Source organism: Scyliorhinus canicula, chromosome 5, assembly GCF_902713615.1.
Source record: "Scyliorhinus canicula chromosome 5, sScyCan1.1, whole genome shotgun sequence".
NCBI lineage: Eukaryota > Metazoa > Chordata > Chondrichthyes > Carcharhiniformes > Scyliorhinidae > Scyliorhinus > Scyliorhinus canicula.
The window spans coordinates 133,503,730-133,522,942 of NC_052150.1; the positions used below are offsets into that span (position 1 = coordinate 133,503,730).

Consider the following 19,213-nt stretch of genomic DNA (forward strand, 5'->3'; position numbering starts at 1 on the left):
AGCCCCTCAAGTTTAGGGCTTGGCCCATAAAGGTGCGGAGAAATTTGCACCTTTGGGGCGGCCCGACGCCGGAGTGGTTCACGCCACTCCATCCCGCCAGGACCCCCCGCCCCGCCGGGTAGGGGAGAATCCCGGCCCATGTCTTGAATGTCTGTAGGGAGAGAAATAGAGGGGTGAATTTTACAGAGTGCTTTACCTGCCAACTAGGGTATTTTCACAAAGGGGCTTTTCACAGTAACTTCATTGAAGCCTACTTGTGACAATAAGCAATTATTATTATTATTCTACCCCCTCCAGCTAAAATGTCACAAGAGATCACCCACAATAAAGCTGGCTACCCTGCAGCCATTTAGCTCTTGGAGCAAGACAGGACTTTCATCCTTAACTCGGGAGAAAATCCTGCCTTCATGGTTATTCAGATTGGCCAGCAGCATCAATAGTCCCAGTTTCTAGCAATGGCTACTGCTGAGACTACAGGCAGTCTCCAAAAAAGAGGAGATTATGGAGGCCAGTGTTAAGGTAGGTCCAGGATATTACCAGAGCCAGGCTAGCAGCCAGAGCAAGGTGGATGAGGGGTGAGCCGGGGTTTGATCTTGCTGGTTGCGGGGGGGGGGGGGGGGGGGGTTCCTTTTCTAATAGTCACAGTGGACTCCCAAAGGAAATTGCCCCCCCCTCGCCAAAGTTGCCAGGCTACCCACCTGGCTTGGGCCTTTCCCTGCCATGGCCAAAATAACAGTTCTTAGAATCTACAGTGCAAAAGGAGGTCATTCGGCCCATTGAGTTTGCACCGGCCCTTGGAAAGAGCACCCTACTTAAGCCCACACCTCCACCCTATCCCGTAAGCCTGTAACCCCACCTAATCTTTTTGGACACCAAGGGTAATTTAGCATGGCCAATCCACCTAACCTGCTCACCTTTGGACTGTGGGAGGAAACCAGAGCACCTGGAGGAAACCCACGCACACACGGGGAAATGTGCAGACTCCGCACAGACAATTACCCAAGCCAGGAATCAAACTGGAGCTGTGAAGCAAAAGTGCTAACCACTGTGCTACCGTGCCACCCATGCACTGTGCTACTGTGCTGCCCACCATTAATACCATTAATTGGTCACTTCAGGCCTCAACAGGCCGAGGAGCAAGGTGGGCCATCTGACATCTCCACTGCCCATAGGATTGGAGATAGGTTGGGGACTGGTGGGTAGGTGGCAGGTGGGCCACACAATTTATGAGCCACCCTTCCTTCAGTCCCGCCACTGTGGGACTGTGAAATCCAACCCAGAGCTGATATCTCAGTCTGTGACTTTCCATCAGAAATGATTCTGTACAGTTCTGATGGAACGTCTCAGTTCTTAAACACAAACTCTATTTCTCTTTCCAAAGATGCTGCCAGACCTGCTCAATATTTCCATAATATGTTGGTTTTATTTCCAATTTCTAGCATCAGGATTTTGATTTTGACTGATTAATGAGTTCAAAAATGATTTGTTATAAAAGCATTTTATGCTCTGTCCATTAATGTAAGGACTCATACCGTATATTTGGAGTTTCCTCTGACACAATGAAAACTTTGTCTTTTTTTTCTATGCATGAAAAATAAGAGTTTTAAATACAATGGAAAAAGACGAGACAGGAATGTTTGGAATTGGTGCTCAGGAGCATGCAGACAATGGTTGAACTTATTAAAAAACAGTACCTTGTTAATGTGCAAACAAAAGTGCACGGAGGAAAGATTGCAAAAAAAGGGAAACAAGGAAAATAAACCAATTGCACAAGAGTATATGAAGGATGAACCAATCTGAGATGAATTGTGCCCTGAACTGCTTTTAGCAACATCTGCTTTGGAGGCTGATATTATGAAGACTGACTGCCAGAGGGGATCCTCAAACATATAAGGAACCATAGGCATACTCTCTAAAACTGAAAATCATGGGAAGCATATTAGAGATTTTAATTTTTGTGCTTTGGTGGGTGCAGATTGCCAGTGAGAATGCAATTTCAGAAAATCAACCTTTGTATATTCTTGCAAAAAGACAGCATCAAGACCCTGGTCTGACCTGTGTTTGTGTGACACAGTAGGCTAAGTCACTGAGCTCCTAAATCCAATCCATTTGTTTTAATGAAAGTTTGCTCTGTCTGCTTGATGTAGCAATTCAATATAAAATGAGTTGGGTAACTTGAAGCCAGTTCCTAATGGGCATTGACTGGCAGTCAGAGAGACCACAGGATGACCAGTTTCAAAATGAGAAACAGTACCTTGGTGTTGCAGGGGCTGCTCTACTGAGATTAATGTTGGGGCAGAGTACAGAAACCTTCACTTTGCATCAAAATGAATTGTAACCCACTTTTTGACACGTGAAAAAGAAGAGATTTTACATGCAATGAAGAAAGACGAGAAAGGGAATTTGGAATTGGTGCTTAGGGGCATGCAAACAATCATTAAACTTATTAAAAATCAGTCCCTTTTTAATGTGTAAACAAAACTACGCGGAGGAAAGATTGCAAAAAAAGAAACGAGAAAAATAAACTAATTGCACAGCAGTATATGAAGGATGAACCTTCATCTTGGGACTGGTTATCTGAAATGGAGAGGTCTGTTTTCATACCTAATAAAAAATTAATAAACATTTAAGCAATAATAATAATTATTATTATAATCTTTGTTAGTGTCACAAGTAGGCTTGGATTAAGACTGCAATGAAGTTACTGTGAAAATCCCCTAGTCGCCACACTTCGACACCTGTTTGGGTACACTGAGGGAGAATTCAGAATGTCCAATTCACCTACCAGCATGTCTGTCGGGACTTGTGGGAGGAAACTGGAGCACCTGGAGGAAATGCACGCAGACACGGGGAGAACGTGCAGACCCCTCACAGACAGTAACCCAAGCCAGGAATCGAACCTGAGACCATGGTGCTGTGAAGTAACAGTGCTAACCACTGTGCTACCGTGCTGCCCAAGACGACAATGCTAATTTATTTGGCTGGAATAGAGGGAGTTTAACCCTACAATTACCTGTGACATACCTGATGAGAAACAATTGACTTTTCTAGTATATGGAGTTTTCACTTTCTCCCTGTGCCTGCGTGGGTTGCCTCTGGTCCTCCGGTTTCTTCCCACAGTCCAAAGATGTACATGTTAGGTGGTTTGGCCCTTTGCTGAGTTGCCCCTTTGTGCCCAAAGGTTAGGTGATGTTACGGGATAGGACAGGGGATTGGGACTAGGCAGGGTGCTATTTCGGAAGGCCGGTGCAGGCTCGATGGGCCAAATGGCTACCTTCTGCACTGTAGGGATTCTATGATTCTATGTGCATAAAGCGGAAAGTGTTGTATTTACAAAAATGAAAAGTAACCACAGTTTACCACAGGGTTCAAATTTGTAAGTTATCTCTGCTTGCCATTTTCCGTTGACTGCACCAGATTATCGCATTACACTTAAAATAGTTCAGTACATTTATGATTTACAGAAGTAAAAGTGCAATTTAACTTTTCTTTTATTCATGCAATAAAATGTAAATTCTGAAATGTTTCCTCATGTTCCCCCGTCTTGGGACAAATTGTGGCATTTTGTATAACTCATTGGATAAGTCAATTGTGCTAACACAACCCTTCTTGACAGGTTTCTCAACAACACTGGCTTCTTTTTTCCATTATTAATGATGCTGGCATGGCTTATTTCCGTGGCTTCTATGGTGCGCAAAATTGTATTTGAGAAAGAACTTCGACTCGAAGAGGTAAACCTGTGCTTTCATTGCAAAATTCTGCTGATAGAATTAAAATAAACCTAGAACATGAATGGAGACAGGTGGAAATTATTTACTTTTATATCTGCCGTTATTGAAGCAAAATTAATGTTGGGAGGAACGATTACTGGGCACAATTTTGATTGCCCGATTCTACCCACACCCCCTTCCCAAACAGTAAGTAATCTCAGCCCTCTGTAAAGGACTGCATGGTGACACATTGGTTAGCACTGCTGTCTCACAGTGCCAGGGACCAATTCAGTGATGTCTGTGTGGAGTCTGCACGTTCTCCCCGTTATTGTGTAGGTTTCCGCTGGGTGTTCCTTGGCGTGATTCAATGAAAAGGTTTCTAAATGTGGTAGTGAGCGGGAACTGCCGTGGGTTTCCCAGCGCTTGCCGCAGCAAGGCCATCACCGTAATCCACAGTTGATCAGTTCACTTGAGGAGACCCCACATGCTTGACGCCACAGATCATGGCTCATCAGCTGGGTTGTCAGGACTGCACTCACCAGCCCCCCGCTAACAAGGTAGAACGGCACTTAAACAGCCAACCCCACTCAGCTCGCAGCCATGGCGCTGAGATGACCGGCCCTACGATTTTGAGATGCAAACCTGGGGATGCTCCTAGAGGCGGTTGAGCCCAGAAGGGATGCCCTGTTCCCCCGAGGGTCCTGGAGGGTCAGCCACAGGGCATCCAGTGCTGCCTGGAAAGAAGTGGTAGCGGCTGTCAGCTCGGGCAACGTGACCAGTAGGACCGACGTCCAGTGCCACAAGAACATCAATGACCTACACCGGGCTACACAGGTGAGTTGGCACCTGACCAGCCACCACCATCTCCACCGACCACCTACTGCAGTGGAGAACCTGGTGCACAACGTCAGCAGCATGAGTGGAGGTGTCCAAGGCATGGCTCAGTCAGTGACGGCCATGGATGAGGGCCTAGGCAGAATGTCCGACACCCTGGGGGACATGACCCAGTACCAGGCAAATCTTGATGAGACGCTGCAGGACATGTCCCATCTCAGGTGGGCATAGCGCTGTGGGGTGTGTCCCAGTTTCAGATGGGTCTGAGGTGCTGCAAAGGTTGTCCCAGTCGCAGGTGGGCATTGCCGGGCGCTGCAGAGTGTGTCCCAGTCACTGAGGACCATCGCCAAGGGCATCAACACTGTGCTGCAGACATTGGAGAGCCGCCAGGACTGGCAGAGCCTGATGACACAGGGACAGGCGGGGCTCAAACCAGCTGCCCCTCCATGCTGAGGTGAACCCCAAGGCACTATGGGCTCCGATCAAGGCTGGACCCACCCCCGACTGCCCCACCCCCACCTCCCTCCAAGCACAGGGGCAGCAAGCCTAAGGCACCCGGGCTCTTCGCCACCTGACCCCGGAATTGAACCCAATTAAATTTCTCCCCATTAACAATATATTGTCATAATATATATATAATCACAATATATTTCAGAAACGTAATATAGCTTAAAGAGTACATGACGTGGCCAGATTTACTTGACAATTTATTTAAAAGAATATTATTTTTTAGTCTGGTATTAATTTAAACAAGGGCATGTCCAAGGGCATGTCACTTGTATCCTTCTTAGATCAGTACTGTCAGAATCATGGTATGATATGGGGCTTGGATATTAAGATAAAAACCAGCAAGCAGCATGCACTTACGCTTAGGCAGTAGAGGTTTGTCATGTCATCTGGCCATTACTGCACCATGCTGTTTTGTTACAGGTTTGAGGGAACCCCACTGGATAATTACTGATCTGATATAGACCACTTAAACAAGGATGAACCCATGGCCACCTTCAGCTCAAAGCTGACCGTGTCCCATCCTGACCTCAAAATTGATCTTTAGCACCTAGTTTATAGGAAACTGTCTCAAATATGGGGATATAATTGTTATACTGAGTACCTGACCCCATTAATGGTCAGGACTTTTTAGGTGTCGATTCTGGTAGCTTTTCTCAGGTTTGTCTTGAGTCTTAACCCTACCAAACTGTTACTGACACTGAACAAACTAGGTAACACTAGCCATATAAGCACAGATGTTCCATCAGGCTGCATTGATCATCTATTGCCAACTATAGCGAGTATACTGCGGCTCATTTTGTCAAATGGTCCCTTGTACTCGTGGTCTCCCTGGAACAGAATATGGGAAATCTGTCACACACCTGTTGTCACACCTCTTCTCATCACTGCTCGTATTTTAACAGGTGTAGTGAATTCCCTTGCCACATGGTAAAGTCACCAAGTAAAGTCTGGAGGCCTGACAACAGGCTGGGGAAGTCCTCTGTTCGATCGCCTTGCAAAAATGCCCGTCTCTAGTTGATGACACCCACTGACCTCTCAGTCACTGCCCCTCCCAACGTTGCCGGGCATGTCTGAATAGCCCTGGTTAGCCTGCCACACTTTGTTTCCTGCAGCCTCCATTGTTGGCTTAATAGGTACTGGCTGCATTCCTGACAGTGACTGCCACTCTCAGAGTTGCCAGCCTTCTGATTGGCTGATATTTCTTGGAGGTGGGACATTCTGCCTGAGAGAATGAGCCACAGCCTCAGGCAATCGGTTTCCTGATCTATGCAAAATGGCGTCATGGCTTCCAGGGCCATCGGAGGCAAGTTCATCCTTGACTTTCCAGCCAGTTTGCGGAGTCACACCCTCCCCATTAAATTCCAGGATATATTTCTCCAAATCCTTCTTGAGCAAGAAAAAAAAGGAGTTTTGTTTGTCAAAGAAATTACATGGTTTTCTTGAAAACTGATGAGAGCAAAATGAAAACCTTCAACAAATAATTGCCTTTTTTCAGCAATACTCCTTCGTAGCAAATATCAGGGTGAAATTTAGGAAACATCTGTTCATTTGCCATTGTTGTGTGACCCAATTTAGAAATAACCAAATGTTGTACGATCTCTAATAGTGTATTTTCTATTCCACAGTACACCAAGATGCTGGGAGTGAAGCCAATAGTTCATTTTCTGGTCTGGTTTCTGGACACCTTTGTTGTCCTGATTCTGAGCAGTGCCTTCATCACCATTATCTTGAAAGCCAGCCAAATTCTTCCAAGCAGCAATGGATTCATCATTTTCCTCTACCTTTTGGATTTTGGATTTTCTGTCATTGCAATGAGCTACTTGATTGCCACCTTTTTCAGCCATGCTAATACAGCAGCTCTCAGTGCCTGCCTGCTCTACATCATTACCTTTTTTCCCTATATGGTCCTTGTGGCTGTACAGAACCAACTCAGTTTCGCCAGCCAGATTCTAATTGTAAGTCGTGCGAGCTTATTCTCCAGTCCTTTGTTTCTTTTGTACATTCCTGAAACTCTTGATCGTGTGACTGAAAACAAATTAATATCCTGAGGGAAAATGTCTCTGTGTATTTATGTTTAACAAAATTAGAAATACAAAGAAAGACTTGGAAAAATATGGAATAATTCACACCATGGGGCGATGTGACAGAAGTCATAAAAATCATGAAGGATGGGACAGGGTAGATGGAATGAGTTTGTTTCTCATACTTGAAAAGGTCTAGAATGAAAGGCAATGGATGTAAGAGCATGAAGTTTTTTTGCATGGCGGGCAGGCAGGAGGGGAATCTAGGGCATCGTAAGCATCCTTGCTTCCCTAATCCCACAAGTAAATTTACAATGTAAAGTAAGTAAAGTTGCCACAGTCCCAGATGACCTGAGGCTGCTTTCCTCTTTGAGGCTCACTGGTGGTGATTTACCATACCTCAGGTAAAGGGCAAGGTTGAGAAGGCGGAACCTTCATGAATGAACTCAGCCGGCACGGGAATTGAACCTGCGCTGTTGGCCTTGCTCTGCAGCCAATTGAGCTAAACCAACCAATGTACAATGTACTCTTGTGGGACTCCTCGCTTTCGTAGTTTTACTGAGTGGGGTGGCCAAGGGAGGTATCCCAGTCAGATGATATTTAAAAGCTTCATTTAAGTCTAAAAATTACATAGGACTATGATGTAGATGTACATATGAGGCTTATGATTGAGTCATTCAGGCATCTTAACATTCTAAAGCAGAAGTTTCTTGATTCTTACGGTTCCACATGCTGCAAGATCGGTCTTATTGTCAACCTTGTAAATAGGGCCCGAGCCATTTTCTCGCCATGCAAGCTTGATGCTGAAATAGAGCATGCTGTATATCAGGCAAACTCATCAATGGGCCTAAGGCCATCACTTTTGGCACTGAAAAGTAACTGGCCGAATTCAGATTACCCTGGAAGGGTAAGGTAGCTCAAAGATTTGAGTAACAGGTGAAGCTAGCTGTTTCACTCTGCTACTGTGCAGTAGCAACACGAGTGGTATTTGCTACTAACAGGACGCTGCCATCAAGCCAAAAAATTATTCTGCCATCACACAAATGAGTAAGGTGGTTTATCAATTTTAGTGTCAGTGACATGCCAGTATGTAGGTCGTATGTCTAAAAGACTGGTCGAGTATATCAAACAGCATGTCCCAGATGCTGTTTGCAATGGACAAGGTGCAGATGTATCAACCAGCTACTGTGTAGAAATCAAAACACAGTATTGGACATTAGGTATGATTCCACAATTGGACAACATTTGCTAAACAATCCTTAGTTTGCTAATGCTGTCTGAAAAACTATGCCCACAACCCAGTTAAGATTGTCAGCTGGGCTTGCAGTCTGGTGCATTTTTATGTACTGGAAACTATATATATATATAATACATAACAGAACCCTGTTCTTTGTAGACAGAAAGAGCATTTATACACATTGCGTGACGGTGATTCCTGATTCAATCCCCAGGCCAATGCCTTGGCAAATCAGGGTCAACTGCCTGGTTTAAATTTCAAACATTGCTTGGCAGTTAACTGTTAGTCACTATCATTGGTAAATTCCCCATGGCAACTCCTCGAGAATCAGAGTCCACTTACCAACCAATCAGCATGCTCTTCACATACAGAATAAAATGTTGTTTTCCTCTTAAAATGGTATTCTTGTGAAATGTCTTGATGAGTGCAAGATGAAGAGCTTCGACATGTCTCTTTTCTCAGCAGTACTTGAGAAGGGCTTAGTTAAAGTGCTGATGCATTGGAATGAAATAGGAAGTGGAATGATTAGTTTTCAGAGGGTAGTCTGGGAATAATCAAAATATTTTCACATAACGGATTTTGAGGCTGTGTACTGCACTTGCTCAGGGGTTGAATAATAAAGCACGTTAATGTTAAATAGCGGGGTATAGCACAGTGAGAAGTCTTACAACACCGGATCAAAGTCCAACAGGTTTATTTCAAATCACTAGCCTTTGGAGCACTGCTCCTTCCTCAGGTGAATCAGTCCGGCATCTCCACATCAACGCCGGCATCTCCACATCATAGTGGGGTATAGGACGGAGCAGTTGCTAATGGAAGCAACATTAGCAGATTAGGTCAAATGGTCTGCTTCTATGTTGTAATTCCTACTTAATTCTGTATAAGTATTCTGTCCACGATTACATTGCCCAGTCAACATGTCAGCAGCCTGGGTTATAGCACCTTGAGAAACATACAGATATTCTACCTCCAATGCTTAAATGTCTTTTATAATTTGAACACTTACTCATCACTGTTAAAATCTAAACCCTGTCTAGTGCCTCCTGTGCCCAACTGCATTCAGCCAGGGAGCATATGTTATCACTCTTTTTGAAGGAGCTGGAGCAGGTAAGAAACTCTTAAAACCTGAAATTCTGCTGATAAAAGCTATTGAAAATATAAATTAATTAAGTTGAGTTTTATAGTTTTGGGGATATTGCTATTTGAAAATGGTTGGTTCAAGAAAGTAACTGAATTTCCTGCTAAATATTAAATACAAATGAAGGTCTTGGGCGCGATCATACGGCCTCTTCACATCTTGAATGGGGCGTAATGAGGCCGGTAATTCTCCCGAGAGGCCTCTCGCGCAATTTACGACACTTGGGACTCTGGTAGCTTCACGAGACCTAACGAGATCTCAGGAGGCGTCGCAATCTGAATCCCACCCTCGCTGGGAGGGATACAGATTTGCATATTCAAGTTAGTATCCCAAGGTACGGGATCAAATGCCCACCCCTGGGCGACCCCGCCATGGCGCCATTTAAAGCACTGGTTTCCACTAATGTGGAGCAGGGGTAAAGGCACTTGGGGGGCGATTCTCCGCACTCACAACGGTGCGGAGAATAGCGGGGGTCGTAAATTTTTACGGCCACGCTAGTCTTACGCCCTCCCGCTATTCCCCCCCCCCCACGCCCGCCTCCCGACAGGAATCGCTGCCCGCCGTTTTTTTACGGTGAGCAGCGATTCTCAGCTGGCCGATGGGCCGAAGTCCAAGTCCTTTACGACCGTTTTTAGGAACGTCAAACACACCTGGTCTGACCATTCGTAAAAACGGCCGTAAAGTTCGGATCTTGGGTACCATGGCACCGATTGGCACGGCAGTACCACGGCCGTGCCAAGGGTGCCATGGGCCCGCGATCGGCGGGTACTTACCCCGAGCACTCTTTGTCCTTCCGCCGCCCCGCTGTATCCATTCGCGGGGCGGCTGAGGGGCATCCCGGCCCGCGCATGCGCGGATTTCGCGCAAATGCGCGATGACGTCAACCGCGCATGCGCGGGTTGGAGTCTTCCAATCCGCGCATGCGCGGCTGACGTCATGTGACGCGTCAGCCGTCGCAAACTCTGGCAAGTGGGCTTAACGAAATTCGTTAAGCCCGCGATGCCGGAGTTCACGGCCGCAGCATGCTAGCCCCGACCGGGGACCAGAATCGGTTCCCGGTAGGGGGGGTGGAGGCTGGCGCCAAACCCGCCCGTTTTTGACGCCAGCCTCACGATTTCTCTCGGTTTGGGAGAATCTCGCCCTTGGTGTTTCCCAAATGATCGGAGGCCCCTGGGTAGTCGGTCTCTGAGCAGCCTGGCAACCCGGATGCCAGCATGGCACTTTGACACTGCCAGCTCCATACCCTCATGACACTAACAGCTGACTAACTCAGTGCTCATTAAACTTTACTAAAAACAGGCAGCAGACTGAACAGTGCTCTCTAAACCTTCTGAACTACACATGCTGCAGGCTAACACAATGCCCTAAAAATGTTTAAATTACACAGTCGGCAGGCTTCAGGGCAACAGACACCAGCAGCCCCCCCCCACCCACCACACCCCACGCCCCCCACCCACCCCACCCCACCACCCCCACCTACCCCACCCCCCTACCCCCCACCCACCACACCCCACCCACCCCACCCCACCACCCCAACCCCCAGTAGTAATTTGCCCCCACGTGTCATCAAGCCTGGTTGGTGGGAAGGACCAATGAGGTCTGAAGATTTGACTTTAACCTCATTAAGTATATTATAATGCATTCAAATGGAAGCAAACCATGTTCGCGCCCTTCCTGGATGTGAACTTGATCATGTCACTGGGGAGGACCCGGGATCATCATGATTGGAAATCCCGCCGTTGCAAATCCTGGGCTGGATTTTTCCAAAATGGGACTATGTCCTCACACCAGCGTAAATTCGTGTGAGTTTTACTCCAGAGATTCCTGTAAAAAAGATGAACTAATTCAATGCCATGCAGAGGGCTAGCAGGGACCCAGGGTAAATTTCCCGGCCCCCGCACTTCCGGTTCAGAGTCAATGCATGCCCACGGCGGCGGCCTCCAGCGACCTGCAGCGGCCGCACCGAGCTCGGACCGCGGAGCCAGACAAAAGAATGAAAACCCCCGATCGGCCGCGCCCCCGAGCATCTAACCGCGCAGATCTAGCCCCCGGCTGCCTATAAAGCCCCCCTCTGCTGCCGGATCCACCCGCCCCCGACCAGGGTGGCCGTGGACTGAATCCGCAGCCGCCACGCCAGCATCCCGACCAGCAATAGGTGGTTAGTTTCACGCCGTCGGGTACTCAGCTGGTCAGGAGCGGAGGATCGCTGAGCCCCCAGCCGGGCGCCGTACTCCACGATCGTGGCGATTTGTGGGTCCCAGAGAATTGTTGGACCGGCACCGGGCCCGATTTCGTCGTGAAAGTGGATTCTCCGCCCCAGCACTGAACGCCATTTTGGCGCAGGGCTGCGGAGAATCCAGCCCCCTGTTCTTAGCTTCTCGTGATATTTTTTGGATATGACGGGATTTGCGCTCATGGCTAACGGGCCTGCTAAACCCCTCCCTATATTTTTGGTAATTGTCAACTTGAGAAAAGTTAAAATATTCCCGCACACTTAAAACATTTTAAAAATGCTAATGTAATTTTATGTAAATAACATGATAGCAATCAATGGTGGTGTTTTATCCAATGTGATCAATGCTACTTTGTTTTTAGCACTAACTAGTGAGTAGTTGTAACAATATAATCAGTTAATGATGCAGTGTCAAACAATATACTAATTTTCAACTGGACTCTTAGTTTTCCTCTTATGTCTACAATGTGATCACAAAATAAAAATAAAAGTTTATTAAAAGGTAAAGTTAATCTGTTCAGACTATGTTAATTTCCAATAGTTCCATACCTCCTCTTCACCCATGTAACATAGGAAAATGTCATGACTTGGGAGTCATGAATGCTTTGATTATAATTCAAGACCCCAGCTGTACTACAAGTTCATAACATTTCATAATTCTTGCAGAATTTATTATTGCATGTCTGAGGAGAAATGTAGTTTGAGCTTGTGTCGAGAAAGTTTCCCTCATTGTCATATTACCATTTACAGCTTAAGTAATAATTGAAAATAAACAAACACACAATAACTTTCATGCCAATCAACTGTAACGGTTTGATTTCTAAATGTAGTAATGCTGTATCCAGTTGTTTGATAGTCAGGAAATGTATGCAAATTATATTGTGTAAAATATAATTTTATTTTTTGCTGATTGTAAGGCTCTTGCTAAAAAGCAAAGGGTGGTTGTTCATCTGTTCATATTTTGAACTTTTGTATATTATTGAACTCAGAATTCTCATGCTTCTGTATAATTATAGCTATTCAAAGAACTGCGCTATTTGCACCTTGTTTTATTTCACTTGGATTGTTTTGTCTTTTTAGGAATTCAATGGAATAACATGTATGAAGCCCCTGAGAATGGGGGCAATATAACTTTTGCTTGGATTTGCTGGATGATGATCATTGACTCAGTGATATACCTCACACTAGGCTGGTATCTACACAATGTCTTCCCTGGTATGAGAATCAATTATTTTATCCACAAATAATTGTTCTTCTGTACAATTATCTATCATTTTAAATTTGTGATGGTCTCCACTGTACAATTAGGGGATCAAGTTGATTTTAAATATAGGCAATACAACTGTAGAAGAAGACAAGAGCTCCAGTGCTATCTGTTACGATGATCTGGACGCGACTTACTTAATTTTAATTCCTCTAACAAACTACCTGCACTAAGGAATATCTGTAAAACTATGTGGTGACTTTTATTGAAGTGTATAGTAGTAGACACGAATACGTGTCAAATCCATTTGCTGACACATTGCAAAATGCATTAGAATACTATGGAAATTATGGGATCAGATGCAGACCATTGGGTCTGCCATGTGCCATTGTCAGTTCTCCAACTTGTATTTGGTTAGTAGCATTTCTATTCCTCTGTCTTTTCTCCCTAGTTTTTTTTCAAATAGTTATAAGGATATCATTAGAATGGTATTTTAAAGGAAGTTTAATGTAGTCACACAATAAGTATAGAGCACAGATTAGTGCTCCGCAACCACGATGGGTGGGAGAATAGCGGGAGGTCCGCTCCCGCACCTCCCTCTATTCTCCCATCCCCCCCAAAATGGCGTGTCCGGAGCGGAATTCTCCGCGAGGGCCGACGCCGTCGTGAAACCTGGAGAGGTTCCCGATGGCGTTGGAAGCCTCTCCTGGCCCCCTATTCTCCCCTACCCGGGGGGATAGGCAGGCCGTACCGGGAAACTCGGCAGCCGGGCCTTGTCTCTGGCTTCAAGCCCCGGCGCGCTAAGAATGACGCCGCGGCGGAGCCTAATGACATCAGCCGCGCATGCGCGGTTGCCGTCTTTCCCCTCAGCCGCCCCGCAAGACATGGCGGCTTGATCTTGCGGGACGGCGGAGGGGAAAGAGTGCGTCCCCTTGAGACGCGGCCCGACGATCGGTGGGCACCGATCGCGGGCCAGTCCCCTCCCGAGCACGGTCGTGGTGCTCGATCCCCGATCCGCCCCCCCTAGACCCCACACTTACCTGGCGCGCTATGTTCACGACGGCAGTGACCAGGTGTGGTTGCCGCCGTCGTGAACAGGTCGGGAACGGCAAGCCACTCGGCCCATCTGGGTCGGAGAATCGGCGGTCGCCTTGAAAAATGGCAGCCCGTGTTTCTTCTAGCGTCGTGTCGGAAAACCGGGGGCCGCGATTCTCTGCAACCACGATGGGTGGGAGAATAGCGGGAGGTCCGCTCCTGCACCTCCCGCTATTAGAACATAGAACATAGAACGATACAGCGCAGTACAGGCCCTTCGGCCCAAGATGCTGCACCGACATGGGAAGTCAAAAACTAAAGGCCATCTAACCTACACTATGCCATTATCATCCATATGCTTATCCAATAAACTTTTAAATGGCCTCAATGTTGTCGAGTTCACTACTGTTGCAGGTAGGGCATTCCACGGCCTCACCACTCTTTGCGTAAAAAACCTACCTCTGACCTCTGTCCTATATCTATTACCCCTCAATTTAAGGCTATGTCCCCTCGTGCTAGCCACCTCCATCCGCGGGAGAAGGCTCTCACTGTCCACCCTATCTAACCCTCTGATCATTTTGTATGCCTCTATTAAGTCACCTCTTAACCTTCTTCTCTCTAACGAAAACAACCTCAAGTCCATCAGCCTTTCCTCATAAGATTTTCCCTCCATACCAGGCAACATCCTGGTAAATCTCCTCTGCACCCTTTCCAAAGCTTCCACGTCCTTCCTATAATGAGGCGACCAGAACTGTACGCAATACTCCAAATGCGGCCGTACCAGAGTTTTGTACAGCTGCAACATGACCTCATGGCTCCGGAACTCAATCCCTCTACCAATAAAGGCCAACACACCATAGGCCTTCTTCACAACCCTATCAACCTGGGTGGCAATTTTCAGGGATCTATGTACATGGATAGTCTCCCACCCCTCCCAAAATGGCGTGTTTGGTTTTCCGACACGCCGCTCAGAGAAATGCGGGCCACCGTTTTTCACGGCAGTCCGCGATTCTCCGAACTGGATGGGCTGAGCGGCCTGCCGTTCCTGACCTGTTCACGACGGCGGCAACCACACCTGGTCACTGCCGTCGTGAACATAGCGCGCCAGGTAAGTGTGGGGCCTAGGGGGGTCGGATCGGGGATCGAGCACCACGACTGTGCTCGGGAGGGGACTGGCCCGCGATCGGTGCCCACCGATCGTCGGTCCGGCGTCTCAATGGGACACACTCTTTCCCCTCCGCCACCCCGCAAGATCAAGCTGCCACGTCTTGCGGGGCGGCTGAAGGGAAAGACGGCAACCGTGCATGCGCGGGTTTGAGCTGTCCAACCTGCGCATGCGTGGCTGACGTCATTAGGCTCCGCCGCGGCGTCATTCTTGGCGCGCCGGGCCTTGAAGCCAGGGACAAGGCCCGACCGCCGAGTTTCCCGGTACGGCCCGCCTATCCCCGCGGGTATGGGAGAATAGGGGGCCGGGAGAGTCTTTCGACGCCGTCGTGAACCTCTGCAGGTTTCACGACGGCGTTGGGCCTCGCGGAGAATTCCGCCCTAAGAATTGAGTGCAGGGAACAATGAATTTTGCAGAACATTCTGTTCATTAAAATTGATGGATAGAAACTCCTACCTCCAGGACTTGATGACTTAATTCCCACATTCTTGATTTGTGCTCCCAAGTAGCAAAATTTAAATTCACAATAAACCACTTCCATATTCTGCCTCAGTAACCACTTGTAAAATATTCTATAATTGAAGGATTGCACATTAATATTTTTTAACTTCCTCCATCATATTTATAAAAGTAATCCTGAATCGATCCTGCCTTCGTATAACTTAGACAGCCTTCTCAAAAGTTTACATAATTTGGAATCTTTTGTTAGATCCACAGTATCCATCCTTCTCTGTGCCAATAAAAAAACACATTTCAAGCACACTTCAAAACTATACATGGCCCCTGGATCCTGGTAATATTCTAATTAATTAGATCCTCAGCCTTTCCATGGAACTAATATACTTCCGATATAATCATGCCTAGAACTGTATGGAATACTCAAACCATGGCCCAACTGGTGTCTTCTACAAATGTTAGCATTTTCTTGTTGTTTATTTTGTTTAAAATATACTCTTTATAACATTCATTGCTTTCTCCAAAAAGTACTTAGTATTTTCCCCAAAATATACTGTTTCGGATGTGTCTGCTTTGAACTTCATCTGCTACCTTTTTGTTTTCTCATAATTTGACATTACCCTAAATTTAATAAATTGTTTCTATGATTTGAAACTCAAAGAGATCCCAGCATTTACCTATGAGCACATAATGACCCATAGTTTCTCTAGTTCAGGAACAGCTTTTTTCTTTGATTCCCTTTGCAGCTATATTCTCATTCACATTATGGGCGGGATTCTCTCATCCTGAGGCTACGTGTAGACGCCGTTGTAAATGCCGTTGGGTTTTCTGACGGTGTCAACATGGCCTCAGGAGCAGCAATTCTGACGCCTACAGGGGCCAGCATGGCACTGGAGTGACCCACGCCGCTCCAGCTACCCGTCCCGGCATCAGATGGGCGCCATGGGTCTGCGCACATACCTGAAATTTCATATAAAGTGTTTGTTACAGTACGCAATAATATCACTCGATAACTCGCCTGTCACTCACCAATTGTCACCTCTGTTCCAAGTTTGAAAGGCCTATACTTACCAACCAATCATTTTTTTAACAATGACATAATAATGGGGGCAGCACAGTAGCATGGTGGTTAGCATAAATGCTTCACAGCTAAAGGGTCCCAGGTTCGATTCCCAGCAGGGTCACTGTCTGTGTGGAGTCTGCACGTCCTCCCCGTGTGTGCGTGGGTTTCCTCCGGGTGCTCCGGTTTCCTCCCACAGTCCAAAGATGTGCGGGTTAGGTTGATTGGCCATGCTAAATTGCCCATAGTGTCCTAAAAGTAAGGTTAAGGGGGGGTTGTTGGGTTACGGGTATAGGGTGGATACGTGGGGTTGAGTAGGGTGATCATTGCTCGGCACAACATCGAGGGCCGAAGGGCCTGTTCTGTGCTGTACTGTTCTATGTTCTATGTTCTAATCACTCATATTTGAGTTCTTTTCTCTATCCCGTCGCTATAATAGTTGTTTCAGACACTCTTTTATCAATGAATTCATTTGTAAACTTGCATTGCAATCTATGAGTAATTGGTGCATTCTTTAAATTTTAACATGCATATTTTAGGTAAATATGGAACTCGGAAGCCTTGGTATTTCCCATTTACAGTTTCGTATTGGAGGAATCTGTGTGATTGTGCCAGACGGTGTGACAGAAAGATAGGAGAAAGATACTGGGCCCAAAATCTGAACTACTACAGCCAGAGAATGACTGTGAAAGGTAAGCCTTAAATATTGTCAGTACCTAATTTTTATTTTCAGGTACTTCATTTAATGATACAGTAGGCTTGATTTTCCTCTGCCACTACTATTTCAGTACTACAATGCTCCAAGAACTGTTCTTTTCCATTTTTTCCATTCTTTTGCCCCGCCATCAGCCATTTTGCATTTAGCCACTTGGGCTCTAAGCTCGGAAATTTACTTTTAAATCTTTCTGTAACCTTACCTCTCTCCAAACCCTTCTCAAAATCAAAACTGAAACTTTGAGACACCTTTCTGGTATCTCCTTTCTTGGCTTAATGTAATCTTTTTTCTGATTACACTCTTGTGATAGGCTTTTTCCCTACATTAAAACCACAATATAAATACAAGTTTATATTGTTACTACAAGTGTTCGTGTTTCTGGCCATTACACAGACATGAAACTACCTGAACTTCTTTGCAACTGGTCTCCACCCGCACTGAGATCGATGCACATTTGTGCTTGTGGTTTCAGCTGAAACAGCCATCATGCCGAATACAGATGCTTCAGATGCTTGGCTGCGGATGAAATGCGAAAGACCTACAAATGATGTTCACCTGGCTTCTACATCCATTAGTGCCAATACAATCAAATTCTCATCTCAGCTATAATACAGCATCTGAAATTCACAGATATTTCAAGAGACCATGAGCTAACTTTCCTTCAATGACACTTTCCAAACCTGTCATCTCTATCACCTAGAAGGGCAAGGGCAGCCTTAGAAGATAGAACATAGAACATTACAACGCAATACAGGCCCTTCGGCCCACGATGTTGCGCCGTCTTGTGAAACCCCTCTAAAGTCCCTCTACGCTCTTCCCTTACCGTCCATATGCCTATCCAATGACCATTTGAATGCGTTTAGCGTTGGCGAGTCCACTACTGTTGCAGGCAGGGCATTCCACGCCCTTACTAGTCTCTGAGTAAAGAACCTACCTCTGACATCTGTCCTATATCTATCTCCCCTCAATTTAAAGCTACATCCCCTCGAGCTGGACATCACCATCCGAGGAAAAAGGCTCTCACTGTCCACCCTATCTAATCCTCTGATCATCTTGTATGCCTCAATTAAGTCACCTCTTAACCTTCTTCTCTCTAACAAAAACATCCTCAAGTCCTTCAGCCTTTCCTCGTAAGATCTTCCCTCCTTACCAGGCAACATTCTTGTAAATCTCCTCTGTACCCTTTCCAATGCTTCCACATCCTTCCTATAATGTGGCGACCAGAACTGCACACAATACTCCAAATGTGGCCGCACCAGAGTTTTGTACAACTGCAACATGACCTCATGGCTCCAAAACTCAATTCCTCTACCAATAAAAGATAACACACCGTACGCCTTCTTAACAACCCTCTCAACCTGGGTGGCAACTTTCAGGGATCTATGGACATGGACACCGAGATCTCTCTGCTCGTCCACACTACCAAGAATCTTCCCATTAGCCCAGTACTCTGCCTTTCTGTTATTCCTTCCAAAATGAATCACCTCACACTTTTCTGCGTTAAACTCCATTTGCCACCTGTCAGCCCAGCTCTGCAGCTTATCTATGTCCCTCTGTAACTTGTAACATCCTTCTGCACTGTCCACAACTCCACCGACTTTAGTGTCATCTGCAAATTTACTCACCCATCCTTCTACGCCCTCCTCCAGGTCATTTATAAAAATGACAAACAGCAACGGCCCCAAAACAGATCCTTGTGGCACACCACTAGTAACTGGACACCAGTCAGAACATTTCCCATCAACCACCACTCTTTGTCTTCTATCAGCTAGCCAATTTCTGATCCAAACTGCTAAATCACCCTGAATCCCATGCCTCTGTATTTTCTGCAATAGCCTACCGTGGGGAACCTTATCAAACGCTTTACTGAAATCCATATACACCACATCAACTGC

The 19,213-nt window shown here is 46.2% G+C and overlaps 1 protein-coding gene across 1 annotated transcript in view; it reads left to right on the forward strand.

Annotated features, from left to right (window-relative positions):
• The window catches only part of LOC119965683 (ATP-binding cassette sub-family A member 13-like), a 398,370-nt gene that overhangs the window by 243,459 nt on the left and 135,698 nt on the right, over window positions 1-19,213 (forward strand). The window contains exons 31-35 of the mRNA XM_038796446.1: window positions 3,617-3,731; window positions 6,680-7,009; window positions 9,350-9,419; window positions 12,764-12,898; window positions 17,143-17,295. Coding sequence (XP_038652374.1) covers window positions 3,617-3,731; window positions 6,680-7,009; window positions 9,350-9,419; window positions 12,764-12,898; window positions 17,143-17,295 — 803 coding nt within the window. The remainder of the gene's footprint in view (window positions 1-3,616; window positions 3,732-6,679; window positions 7,010-9,349; window positions 9,420-12,763; window positions 12,899-17,142; window positions 17,296-19,213) is intronic.